The 14489-nt window shown below is 37.7% G+C and overlaps 1 protein-coding gene across 6 annotated transcripts in view; it reads right to left on the bottom strand.

Annotated features, from left to right (window-relative positions):
• Nucleotides 1–1894: 1894 nt before the first annotated feature.
• Nucleotides 1895–14489, bottom strand: part of SEMA5A (semaphorin 5A) — a 313513-nt gene continuing 300918 nt past the window's right edge. For 5 of the 6 annotated variants that reach the window (XM_048939888.1, XM_048939884.1, XM_048939886.1 and 2 more), the window contains 4 exons: nucleotides 14133–14288; nucleotides 10572–10619; nucleotides 8137–8348; nucleotides 1895–6766 (listed from right to left, as the gene is read on the bottom strand). In XM_048939888.1, the coding sequence (XP_048795845.1) occupies nucleotides 6647–6766; nucleotides 8137–8348; nucleotides 10572–10619; nucleotides 14133–14288 (536 nt within the window). In that variant the 3' untranslated portion in view covers nucleotides 1895–6646. Of the gene's footprint in view, nucleotides 6767–7456; nucleotides 7522–8136; nucleotides 8349–10571; nucleotides 10620–14132; nucleotides 14289–14489 lie in introns of all 6 variants that reach the window. The other variant, XM_048939889.1, reaches the window with a different exon arrangement.

The following is a 14489-nucleotide window of genomic DNA, read 5'->3' on the forward strand; positions in this document are numbered from 1 at the left end:
CAAGGTAAAATCTGTGCCAATGAAATGACTGTGCAGTTCAGTAGCAGTTAGCTTAAATCCCTACATGTTTACTTCAGTGCTTGAGTCACTGAACTGATGCTGCTTCTTAAATACAAGTTTCTTCAGCAGCTTTTCTGAGAAGTTTTACTAAGGAAGCTGATTTTGGAGGCATTAATAACAAGAGAAAATAATTCCATATAAAGTTCTGTGCAGGGATAATTTACTCCCACTATTGCAATAAGCAATGGAATTCTCTAGATACCAAACCAGAAGTGTTTACTATTTCTAAAAATCTCTGAACTCTATTTCAATTGCGTTATCTTGGGTATATTGCTATTAAAAACAATTTTTTTCACTGTGCAGGACATTACATAGAGCCATGACAGCAGAACACACTTTTTGGCACACAGATATAAAAGTAATTTTGCAGTTCTACTCGTTTCAAATTTTTATTTAAAAGTTGAGACCTTAAATGTCCCATTTATTTCAAATATGTTACTTATTTAACTTGTAGTTGATGCCTACTGCTGCAGCTTAGAAAAGAGAGAACTATTCAAAACCATTGGCTATCTCCTAAAGTATGAAGCCAAATCCTGGAACATAAACTGTGTTATTGTTAATAACCTTCCACAATATTTTAAAATATGAAGCTATCACTGAGTGAGTTTTGTGGATGAATCCTTTGGGGGGGGGGGGGGGAGGGGCGGGAGAAAAAAAAAAAAAAAGCATAAATAACATTTCTACATTCTCAGCATCCAGGATTGTATTATGAGAAAGCTGAAAGTTACATTAATGGAATATTTTTCCAAAATGATATTATGAAATTACCATCTTTGTTGAGATATTCATTTCAATTGAGGAACGGCTGCATTGCATTCAGTAACATTCAGTTTCAGAACAATTAAAATAAGCCAGACTCAATATCAATACAACAGTTTTCACCTAGCCCTTCATAACATTTTTGCAATAGAAAGTTTTGGCAGATTTCCATAATGGTTTCATAATCTGTCCTTCAAATTAACTGCTCGTGAAGAGCAGTTACCTCAGCAAGGTAGGGGTGCAATCATCCACAATCAGTGGGTGAAAAAACATCCAACCTGGATTCAAAGAGCCAATTGGAAAAAAAAAGGTTTGTCTGTCCCTGCTTCATTTGCACCACGGAGCAATCTCAGAATATACAATGTGGATTTTTTTGAACGAGTAAATTTAACTGAAGGTGAATGCTCTAACTAGTAATGGGGACTCAGCTACTGGGACCGGACTGGAGACAGTCCAAAGCCTGTGAGCTTAGGACCAGCTTTTTTGTTCTACTGATCTGCTCTGTGACTCCTGCCAGTACACATATTGCCAAAATGCCACCTGTGCCACTGTGCTTAGTGCTTGCTAAAGCACTGCATCCCGTCCTGGCTAATCTGTTGCTGAGAACTGCTCCAGCTCAATCCGCTCCTGAGCAGCAGCAATCACAGCCTTGCACAAGGTTCCTGCTGCAATCAGGCATGTGTGCCAGCCAGGCTGCTTTGCGCTGAAGCAACCAGTTGGCTTGGCTGTTCAAGGGGTTATAGTCTCATCATCCCTGTCCTTGACAGTTCCAAAAAAGACTCAAAGTTTCCATGAAAGTTTCCTGATGGATTTGCCAAGCCATCAGTCACATTCCTCCACATTTTTGTTTCCATTGCCACCTCCTCTTGCTACTGCTGGGGTTGAAATTTTTGTCAAACTTCCCTGCTTAGCACATTTCCCTCTGCGTATCACCCCAGTTCCAAAATCTTGTCACGTGGCAACACAGTGCAAAGCATTCATTCAACCATACAGAGCTGCCTATCTAAAGGCCATTTTGACTACACGCAGGATTCATTTTTGTGGAGAAAGAGAAGAGAGAAAGAAAGGGAAAACATTCACAGATCCCAAAACCCTTTATTTGAAACAATGGCTTTTAAATGAACTCAAGCTGTATTTTCTTTAATCACTCATTTATTTAGCAAAGAAAGGAATGAATTCAACTACCCCACAGAATGAACACATATCAATTCCCTGATATCAAGACGCAGATTTGCTTGTGAACAATTTTAAATGAATCTGTTTCTTTATTACTGCGGCCATCTTGTACTGAGCATGGATTTGTGCAGAAGCAGTATATTTTGGGCTCAATCCTGTAAACACATTAAAATTAATAACTTGTTACATCCATACCACTGAGCTCAGTATGGTCACTTACGTGACAAGTAAAACCATACTTGTGCTTGAGAGCTTAGCTTTTGCCCATCTACATTTAGGCATCTAAATGACAAAGAAAATCATAAGTGTATCTCTCTACATGCCTCCTCTGGGTTGTGACTCTGCCTGTCTAAGGATGGTCTCCCTGATGAGACGCAGAGGGTGCCAGCAGCAGCTACAACTAAAAATTGGTCACATGCCTCAAGCAAAGCAGGATGAACTTGGACCAAACTTTTTACAGAATTATCTCACACAGCAAAGCCATTATGCATGCGATTAACTTTAGGAATGTGCGTATGTAGCTCTGAATTCAATAAAACTGGTCCCACATTGAAAGAAGTGAATATATTTGTTCTATAACGATGAGGAAAAAATCTTGAAGCATTTATTCTCATTACTGTTTTTGTTGCATCTGGGACCTCTTACTTTGTTTTCTGGTTTGAACAGTTATATCTTCAGATGCTCTGAGAACTTTCTTCACTTAACGTAAGTGCTTTGGTGGCTCTTGATTTGTACACTGCATGGTATTTTTCCAGAGGTTATAGTGGGATTCTGATAAAGCTAACTGAATTCAAAGTTCTACACCCATCTGAGACTTTAATCAGTACTGCTTAATAGCCTGGAAATCAAAGCCATTTAAACCCCACTCTCTCTTCCTCTCTTAAGAAAACCCTAATTCCAGTTAGAAATCTCCTGATTAGTTTTGGCCTAACCACACTGCTCCAACAGCAGGTGACTGCAAATGGCTGACAAAGCTTTCACCTGAAGTAATTTAAGTGGCCGTAAAGGTCATCAGACTCAAATCAAATCTGCAAGCACAGGAGTCCATTTTCTAAGCAATTGAGGAATGTGCTCTATGCATCAGACACTAAACTAAGTCCAAAACATGTACTGCAGCACAGTTCTAACTTGGAATACCTAATAACAGTATTTACCATGTAGGATCAGACTACTAGTCCTGCTTCCTCCTCACCTCATCTGGCAGTGCTACACAGAAAGGAAAATTACAGATTTACTCAGAGGATTGCGATCCCCTACTCAAATGTTTGTGTTCAAACCAGAACATTTTACAAGTTATGCAATCAGTGTAAAAATGGCTTAGTAATATTAATTACCAACATTAGAGGTGATATTTATTTATCCAGAAAAGGTCACTTTATCCATGTGAAAGGACATGGGGTATTTTAAAGGAGTTGCTTTTCCCTTTCCAAGAACAGAACAATGCTATAAGAATCAAATTCTTCCCTTGTACAAGTCTGAGATCTCAGACTTGTCAGCTTAAATAAGTTTGGCATGCAAGTATCCACTTTGTTCCCTTTTTTACAAAACAACATTAGAGCCTTCATGTGGAAATCTGCTTTCCACCAAAGTGTGTAGCCTATTTTCTAAAAATATGTTAAATGAAATAAATTGAAATTTAATAGAAACCTCACTTTGCTCTATATAGTAGAGGAGGATGTATTAAAAACCATGTAGGCAACTGTGCAGAACTTAGAAGGTGAAAATACTGATGAAGTTGGCACGCCCCCGGGGTCCTCTAAAAATGACCGAAGACACAAAAGTCTTATGGCTTTACAACCTGTTCTCTCAGAGTCTAGATTGATGAGGAGACCTTGCAATCATATTTTTCTCATTGAAGTGATTTAAAATTTTCATTTAAATGCTGCATTTACCCTGGAGGAATGTGAAAATCAGACTTTAAATTGCTTTAGGTAGAATTCTGAATATATCTCTGCATGAGATTTAAAATAATGTAACTTAAGAAGCTAAATGACAAAAAAATGTTTAGAAGGAACACTTTTCTGTCAAGTTGGTGTGATTTTTAGATTACATTACATCGGAGTTGGTCAGAGATCTGAATGTCTGAAGAACTCCTCTGGGAGACGGAAGTGTGAGCAGACCAAGCATCTGCTACATGCACTTCTACCTATGATCATGCAGTCTTAACCTAGATTATTATCATTGCATATATAACACATCTAACATACTTATCTATTCATGAAAGGAATGGAAGACAAATCACTGTAAAGATAAGTGTGCCTTAATCTACTAAAGATTTTTTAATCTTATTTCAGATAGATTTTATTAAAAAGGTTAAAATAAAAATACATACATCAAATATTTTTTAAGATATTGGATTCATAACTAATAGTCTAAATACAAAATCCACAAGCCAGACTAATGTGCTCTTAGTACAGGGGCAGAGAAGAAGAGTTGTGCATGCGAGTATGTGCATGTGCTTCTTCTTCTTGAAACTGGCAGCAATATAGATCTTACTTTTAAAATGTAGTGAATTGTAAAAATTTATCTTTTGGCATGAACAGACTGATGCCAGTACTGGACATGCTTGTGATTTGGAGAGCCTTTCCCCATCTGTTTGTTTCATGAAATATTCTTGCAGAGAAAATTTCCCCTTACTCAAAGGCAGTCCAGTAATTTCTTCATGGAAAATCAAATCTAATGAACTATAAAACAATAATAAAATATGGAAAATGGGTGTTATCAACCCTTCTAAAGATAAACGAGTGCAAGGGTGGGAGAACTTTCTTTTAACAATGGGGAGAATGATTCATCTGGAGAAAAAAGGCAGCTCATCCCAATTATTTTCATAGATGGTAAATGTGTGTTCATTTTACAGTACAGCTTTTCAAAGACCACTCGCTTTGCATTTTCTCATTTTATGCAGAACAGAGATAGGAAGCATAGTGCTACATTCAGACCTATCTCCATTCAAGAATGTTGCTCATTGACATGGATACATATGGTGTGGCTGGACCACCAAGGTGGTGCTTAAGTGCAGTCTCACAGCCTCAATGTTCTGGGTACTTTGTGCAGTTTGTGTTTTTCTTGCACACAATTCTTAATCATTTTAATCTGCACATTTTCTTCTCTGTCTGCCTACTGTAGCATATCCTAATGATCAAGGGCTCTGAATAAAGAATGGAAATATTTCCACTCTGCCTCCCTGCATACCTTCCTGGCATTCTGGTAGGATATCTTTGCATCTAGTATGCCCAAGAAAGCCTAATTCTTTAGTCCTTAATGTTTGTTTTAAAGTTCTTCTCACAAGCTTCATGAGAATAGCAAATGCTGTCTTGCTACTAAGAATTTTGGAAAATCTGGCCCAAACCCCTGCCCTTTTAATTTCTACATCTGGAATTTCAGCTTGAAAAATGACATTGTCATGAATGTGAGTGAAGACAGACAGAACAAAGAAAAAACAGTATACAAATCCTTTGTGTTTCTTCACCTACCACTACAAAAGGAACTAAAACTGATAATTTAAAACTCAAATGAGATTTTAAATATTTACATCAATGATGTCCAACAAGATACTCACTTAAAACACCATAAGAAGGTTCCTTTAGGGGCTGGTTAGTATGGGCCAAACGCGACAATAAGATGAGACTATGCTTTGCAAATACATCTGCATTTTCTGATGATGCTTTGTTTTGTCAAAGATGTGCATATAAAATAAAAGCTAGATAGAGGAAAGCAGCTCTACAGATTATGCCGATGTGCCACCAGTGCTTGAGACAGCACACAAATGGTGGTGCAGATGCATCATCCCATACCTGGCCTGACTGTAGGCCACCACAACCCTGGCAGTCGAGCAGCCCTTCCCATTTGCATTTCCCATTTGCCCTCCTGTCTTGGCCTCCCAGCAGGACGTGCCCTTCTACCACCCTCATAATTCAGCCAAATAGTGTGAAGGCTTTCTCTGACCAAGCTTGGCTCACATGCGGAAACCATCTACCCTGAAGCTCTCCAGTTTCATTACAAGATCATATCCGTCAGTACAACTTTAGTCTCCTCCCTCTGAACAAGCTGTCAGACAAGCTGTCTGAACTACAGCTTGAGTGATCTGCAGCCCTGGAAGATCAGCCCTACAGAGCCTAGTGCTGCTGCAGTGCATTGCTAAGCCACCATGCTTCTTCTTGCTGTTCATCTCAACACCCTGCAAGATGTCTGTGGTGATGTGAGCTTCAGGAGGCTGCAAAGAGGGCTCTGTGGCTAACAGCTCCCTTGTCAGAACCCATGGAAATAAAAGACAATGCCTAAAAAGAAAATTGCATTTGTACTCCGGGAGCAGTTTTAAGGGGTACCAGGAATTGCTCAGTCCCTTGTCAGAGAAATCTGACCGAATGCTTATGAAACAGCGAAGCAACATGTTCCTCATGAGCGGTTCAGCAACACCAAGGGGCTACAGCTGCGCCCGACACCAAAGGCCAACAACCTTTCACTCCGCAGAGAAAACAGCATGTCACAAACAGGTGTTCTGGGCATTTGGCAGCAATGGGACATTGACGGCTTGGATCGTGCTTGAAATGTCTCTGAACTTCATCTCTGAAGCCTCAATCACATGAGCAGTCATGTAGCACAGGCCTTGGGGATTGGGGAGTTACAGGAGGCCAGAAAATACACAAGCCCATTAGTATTCATCATAATTATTGAAATCTGTAAAATAAGTATTAGAGTAAGTCTTTGCAGTGAGATGTGGATTGAAGTATTTGTTTCTCTCCTCCAGAATCAGGTTGTTTTTGTTAAATGCCTGGGGAAAAATAAGAAAGAAAAGAAGAAAATGAGAGGAATAGAATGAAAGGAGCCCCTACATGCTATTTCACTCAGACAATTTTTGTGGCAAACGTTCATGAAATGTCAGTCAGTCAAAAATGCATTTAGAAGTATCTACTTGCATTTGCATAATCATGCTTGTAGAGAAAACAATTCTACTATAAAAAAGTAATAGACATTTCCCCCAATATTATAACTTTTTTTTTGGTAAAGAATTCTTTCTAATCATACATATTCAGCAATTATTAAAATTATTCTCTCATCATACTTTCACTGAATAAGAATTATTTTCTTTTTACTATGTTAATTACTTGATTTTCCAAGGCAACACAGAGAAAAAATTTCTGGAAGTATTAGAAGTGCATCTCATTTTTTTTTTAAAGTGATTTTTCAAGATTTTTCAAGATTTTGCTGCCCAGTAACAATCCAGAGAGTTATTCAGGAGGATTTGAAAAAGCCTTAACATATAACCCTACATATCAACTGATTTCACTGATCACAACATCTGGACTTTTCTTGAATTTTTAAGACAATTTCTTAAAATATCTTTAATTAGAAACAAAAATGCAGAAATTAAAAATGAGATTTTCTGGGTAGGATTTAAGAAATATAATCATTTATAAAAAGCTTCACAGCTGCATTAATAAATTGTATAATCTGAAGATACCGTGCTAAGTACTTCCAGAATGCTCATTCTTCCTTAAGTCAGTGGATCTAAACAGCAGAGTTTTTCTATAAGGTCATAAAAAAAGGCATTTGGAAGCAAAGGTCTTATGATATAGATACCATGCCAGATTCTCATCTAATGTAAATCGATACTATTCATTCATCAAATATTTGAGGTATGAATACTAGCTGAAAGTCTGGCCCACTATGTATTAACTAGATACATCTCCTGTATAAAGACATAGTGCAGGAAGATCAGTAGTGCCCTTGATGCCACATCATTGGCACCAGAGGATTATCTTCAATATATATTATGATGATTGTCAATAGCTATATCTACTTCTTCAGCAAGCAACTGTGGAACACAATGAAGAAAAAAAAAGCATACAAGAACAATAACCTTGAGTAGTGGTCTGGAATCTTACAGGAAAAGTTGCTGCTGTATAAATTCTGCCTACACACAAATCTAGACAGCTACGTAATAGGGACTGACAAAGGAAAGAATCCGTAATTACAACACTTTAAGTGAAATCTATCGTCATCATTAACAATCAGCACAATTTGAGTGCAAATGTCAGTGCAGAAAACTAGCAATTAAAATTCTTCAGACACAGAATAATAGAATAACGGTTGTATAGGATTATATGATGTGCAATAGAGAGCTCCCAGCCCACTTCTCACCTTGATGGCTTCTACAGAATCATACTTGTCGAGTTTGTTGATATGGTTGGTGATGCTGGTATTTAGAGGAGCTGGTGACACTGGATGGATGACAGTTGCATCATGGGACTGTTGTTGATATCGTTGGCAATAAGTGTAAATAAGCAGAGTAAGAAGGCAACCAAGTATTGAGCTACTTAATCCCACGGCAATCATGTGAAACATGTTGAACTCTGCATAGTAGACAGAAGAAAACAATCTTATTGCAAGGTAATAGCAATAAAAGCTTAAGTTTGAGGAAGCAGATAGAAAAGTACTCGATTCAAATAATGATAAGGGAAATTTCATGTGTTTCCCACAAACATCTTTGCAATGGTTTATCGCTACAGTAGCAAATTCATTGTACTTCCCTGAAGGGATCATTAAGAGAATCATACATATCCATAAATCTCTGTAAGTGTTAAGACTGGGATTTCTGAAAAATGCTTAGTCAAGGTGAAAACCCAAGCAACAGAAGAATGAATTGCTTTTTTTAAATGTTTGAAAAATCCAGCTAATTTTCTTTCTGCATACTCTATGGCAAAACATTTTTATATATAAATTATGTATATAATGGACATGGCTTATTTCCAATGAACGACATTATCATTTCCTCTGTTTGCTCTTCTGGTTCTTTGTCATATATGTAGTGACTTGAGGCAGAACAAATAAAATCTTGTTATCTTTAGATTGCAGACCTGCTTCCCTTAAAATGTTTTCAGTATACCCCTTATTTGGTGTCTGTCCCTGACATTGTGGCATACTCCTTTCAAATCCTGTTCCTTGTTGGTTTGCACTGTTTCTGCATCTTTGACACACAGCCAATTTAGTCCCTTCCCCAGCCTTCAGAATTTTTTCTCTGTGCAAGGGGGGAAATGAGGGAAAAACAGTAGAACTTAGGGGAGAACGTCCTGGAGAAGAGAAAGAAAGTCTTTAAAGATCAGCATGCTGTTTAACCATAGCAGCCAGAGTGTGCTGCCAGAATATAGTACTGTTCACCCAGGCCTTCCCTGTCCGCTCTGCCCTTCAAAGATACTGTGGGATCACAATATGGGAAACCCACCCTACCTACAGCTCAGAAATAAAAACATAGAGAAGGCTCACTGCTGCATGAAACTTTAGAAGAAAATCTAAAACACAAGTGCCCCCTATTGTTACTGGGCAGAGATATTGGGTCAGATGTGGCACAAGTAAGATTAGCTGGAAATAAATTACAGTGCTTTTCACTGTCATTTCCAACTGGAGATGTGTTTTTTGATTAAAAAAGAAACAATTTTGAAATTTCATCTTAACATTACTATAAGTTTGTTTGTGGCAGTGCACATGAAGCTCATTTTAAATTGAAATATTGGCACTAGTCTAAAAGTCATTAGATCTTTTTCACTGTAAAACAGAGAAGTAGGCCAGCATGTGGGTCCTTTTTTTGGCAAATCCCTAAGGTAGAATCTTTACGTGCCTACTGGGAACAAAGGAACACAATCTAATATTTAGGTGACTACGTTGACTGCCCCAATATGTAAATTATTACTGAAATATCCTTCTACACTTGTGTGAGGGTTTCCCATTGTTTTAGAACTTAGCAGAATGTTTTCAGAGTTCCATTGCTGATTAAGAAAAAATCAAATTGCATTACCCAGACTCCCATAACACACTGCCATGCACACTAGTGCTTCTGCATAACCCTTGTGTTTTCATTGTCCCTTACTAGGTTAAAAATACATCTTATCTATGCATGGAAGAATATTAAAACTGGCCACAGCTACTACCCTGACAACACAGACTAAGTGTGATAGCTCAGCACACAAAAAAAGGATCATTTTTCTTTTTCTTCTTCTCACTGTTAGATTTTTTTTTTTTTTCCTCAGCAATTTAGTTTTCTCTTTCAAGATTTGTTTTGCTAGCATCAGGCTTTCTGGGATGGAAAATTTTTTTTTACTCTTTAGTTATGTCTTTGGCAGCAAAGCTGAATATGAGTCCCAGATAGTCTGAGCTATTAAAGTGGTTAGCAGGCTGGCTCTCTGCTATTCATTTGGAGCCCGAAAGAGAAAGTATTACATGAAATTACTGTTCTGCAAAAGATGCAGCAACTTTACAAATTTCAACCTAATGAAAACTAGCTTAAAATGGGAACTTCTTTTTGGGACAAGAAGGGTGAGTGACATAAAGGAACAGGAGAAAAGTAAAAAAAGAAGTCCAATAATACATACTCTCATCTCAAAGGTCAGAAATGACATCTGGGTATTCAGTAAGCAATCCTGTAGTAACTGTGTCCCTATCACCTCTATTTCTGGACCAAGTGTAAATAATGAGAATGTGGCATTTAGAAGTTGGAATAAAACTTGTGCAATATGTGAAACAAGTAGAAAAATGAGTTAATATTTCAGCATTTAATACACAGAGAGAATTGAAAAGCTTACCGCCACATCGTTTTTCTTCTATGCTGCTGGATCGTGCCACTGATATTTCTAGAAAAACAAATACACTGCTTATTCCGTTGAGGAAAAAAAATAACAGAGATCTATTAATTTGATTGATACAGTAAGGCTTTAAGACACACATTCTGCTACATTCACTCCAAATCCAAAGTCAAAAAGACTTTGACTATGATATTGAGGAACTGAGAAAAAAGTTCCCTGACATCTTCAGATTCTTTAGTTCATCAAGCAAAAGAAGTAGCATATTTTTAATTCCTGATTCGGAACATTCCTTGAATTGAAAAGATGAAGTGTAGATTAAAATATTCTTTGTGGAGTTAAACTACATTGATAAAATATTGAACTTCTAAATAGTGCATTTAATGAGGATTTCATTATCTTGTGTTCAAATAGGCTCATTACTTCTAGAAGTCACATCTAGCACAAATGTGAAAAGAGGGAATTTGCAAATGTGCAAAAATTTTACTGCCAATTTTATGAGTCTCAATTGCAAAATAATCAAATGTGATTCCATCCAGTGTCCTTATCATTTTGTCTTTGGAAGCATTCTGAATAAATACTGAATAAAAATGGGTTGGCAACCAAGTTTTCCCACTTTTTACTTCAAGAACGATGGATTTGGAGAAAGGAAGTTGTCCTGCTTTAGAAACCTCTCTGTCATGTGATCATGCAGATATGGGTCAGGCAGGAAACATAACTGGATTTAAGATATGTTTTTAAGTCCCTTGTCAAAGACTACTTAGGAAACAAAGAAGCTATAGGATATAAGGGAGAGGATAGAAAATAGAGTAGTTCTTACAATGGAGAAAAGTTACCACTTATGCAGCAGTATGACACATGAATCAGAATGTAGATCAGTGTAGAGTGGAAAACAATTCTAGCTTCGCATACAAAATTATAGTTGTGAGCTGACCATTACCACCCATGAGTGAGTTCAGATTGTTTCGTGAAATATCAGCTTAGTGTTCAGAAGCAATCAAAAAGGCAAACAAAATACTAGGTACAGCCAAGTAAAGCAGGAAATTAGAATTATGGGTCTCTACAAATCCACGTGCTGTCCACAATCTGAACACAGCATGCAACTCTGTTTTTCCCATCTCAGAATGCCTTTAGTAGCAGTAGAAACAGTTGACAGAAGGGTGGCAATGATGGCCACTGAAATGCAATTACTTCTGCTTGAGGAGTAATAAAGTATGCTCTCCACCTTGCCACCACACAATGATCCAATATGCAATATATGTGAGAAACCCAGTTAACTTTTTGGAGACAAAATTATTTCAAGGCATCAAACAGACCAATCATATCAGGTTTAAAAACTCTCCTGAAATGAAGATAGTTGAAGACTGGTAAACAACAAGGAGACAGGAGGGGAATGATATATATCCTTGTTCTGTTTCACTTCTTTCCTAGACATTATAGCTACCACTGAAGTCAGGAACTGGCAAGATGGACTTCTGCTCTGAATTTGTGTGGCCATTCTGATATTCTTCTGTGAATATTAAAAATGCTTGATAATGGAAAGGACTGATAAACGAGACAGACATAATGACATCTTCAGGAATGCATGGAAAGTGAGTTTCTCAATTTTCTGTTCAATTCTGTTAAAGCAAGTTTAAAATTTGAATCTGTTCAGATTCAGAACAGTGAAAGAAGCCCTTGTAGTATGATTCTGGGGAAAAAAGATTAGAAACGCTAAGGCAGGCCTGATGGAAAAAGAGGAGAGAAGCAAATACTATATTAATGGTTCTGATTTTAAAATTAATCTCTTCTCCAGCTGGAGGTTTCTGCCAAAAGATACTTCAGCTTATTATGAGATGTGAAACAAAGTGTTATGACTTCCACATACCTAACATAACACAGGCTTCTACTAAAGTGGATCACAATTTTATTTTATTTTTTTACCTTTTTACGCCTGTTATATCAACATTCTTTTCAAAAGTAATAAACCTGACAGAGCAGTATTCTCACAGCTAGTTAAAGGCTGGTAATGTACTCTGTCTGGTCAAGGCTATTGATTCACAATCCAACCAAAAAGCAGAAAAAAAATGCCAGAAATCCATAAGGCTCTGTAAAACGATGTTGATAATGATTAACTCTGAAAACATAGTAGCAGCAGTGACAAGGAGCAGCCATTTTTGCACTATGCCAGAATCATTCTGTATGTGTACGTTTCATAGAGCAGAGTTAAGGTAAGCAGATGAGGAGGAAACAACGTGAGGGTAGATATGCCAGTCTAGTAGCTGGGAGAGGACTGAGGAGAATTAGAAAAGGAAACAGAAGTTAGGAGAGCGAGAACTCTGAGTATAAGGATCTTGAGAAGCGAAAGCAAGATGTGAGGTCCCAAGAAAGCAAGCAAGCATGCACAAGGTGAATGTAAAGGCCACGACTTCATCCCCTGGGTAATTTGAGGGGGAATGGAAAAAAAAACAACAGAGTGCTTGAGAAGAGATGGCTACTTATTTGTCTGACATCCTTCACTTCACATACTCTGAAAATGTGTATTTCCCAAAACAATATGTAGAGCTTATGTGGGATTAAGTGGGGGATTCACGAAAACAAAAATTAACTGAGCTGCTTCAAGACGATGAGAAAAAGGGGAAAATACAATGTGGGAGGTTTTGCTTTCACACTGACATTTTTCACATTGGTTTTGGAAGGAAAAAATAGCATTTGTGAGTTAAAGAATATATTCCTCAAGTTTATGCATCAGCCATTAGTAATGTTTACATTTGTTTACTTCTTTATAACATTGTAATACATAACATAGTCAAACAGAAAAGGTTGCTGCACTGAATAAACAAAATGACATCACAAACAATACACGAAAACATAAATTTCCGTCCATGAATAGACTGCTGACTTCATTATGTACTCAGATAGATGACTGTAAACGTGACCATCCAGATTGTTGTGATTTGAATCACTGCTATGATTAATTCATTTTTTAATTTTGTTTTTACTTAAGTTTGTAAGTTTCAATAAATGCTATAGAATAAAAACCGACATGATTGCCCACGGTCATAGGGGAGTTAAGTACACAGAGACACAGCAAGCAGCATGCAACTTTCTAAGTGGTTACTCACTGAAGGGATTTCATGAAATGATCTCTGGATTAACTGCCCCAGCACCCACTCTTGCATGCACAAATCACAAAACCTAGAGAAACATTTCTCTAGCAACCCCCAAAGTTTAAAGAACACCTTAAAATAAAAAGCAAACCAGTTCTTCAAAATATCTGTACTCATTCCTGTACTTTGTTAACAAATAGGATGTAAAGACCTGCAGAATGGTGAGACAATGAATAACAGCAATACTGGGTGGTGACAATAAAGACAGCTCAACATCATATAGTGCCACGAGGCAGATTTTCATGAGGACACCAGGTCCAGCAACGTAAGCCCTACACTATAGACCTGTGCACTCTTTGGATGAAAAAAGGCAAATTCTTTTCTTCTACAAAGTTCTGTGTAGGGACAGTGTTATGCTTTGTTCTTGAAATGCTGCGAGATTTTATTTATCCTTCCAGAAGAACACTGATCTTACCTGGTATAAAGTTGGAGTCAAAAGCACAGGCTCGGCTCTCTGTGGTGTTACCCGTGCACTGGCTGCCCACTGGAAACAAAAGAATGCAGTGACGAACACGAAGCTGCATGCCAGATGAGTCGCACTCGGACCACTCCGACCACTCTGACCAGCTGTCTGCAATGGGCATAAAGACACACACACACACACTGTTGCAATTAAATGCTTTGAGTGCACCAAAATGTCTCATCTTCCTGAATAACGACAGAGAGCCTCGTCTCCAGCTCATACAAACTATCACAGGATAGCTCATTTAATACCATAAAGCAAAGCCAGTTTGGACATGCTGGAAAACATCTCCAAAATACAGTTTGATGG

The sequence above is a fragment of the Lagopus muta genome, chromosome 3, assembly GCF_023343835.1.
Source record: "Lagopus muta isolate bLagMut1 chromosome 3, bLagMut1 primary, whole genome shotgun sequence".
In the NCBI taxonomy this organism is placed as follows: Eukaryota; Metazoa; Chordata; class Aves; order Galliformes; family Phasianidae; genus Lagopus; species Lagopus muta.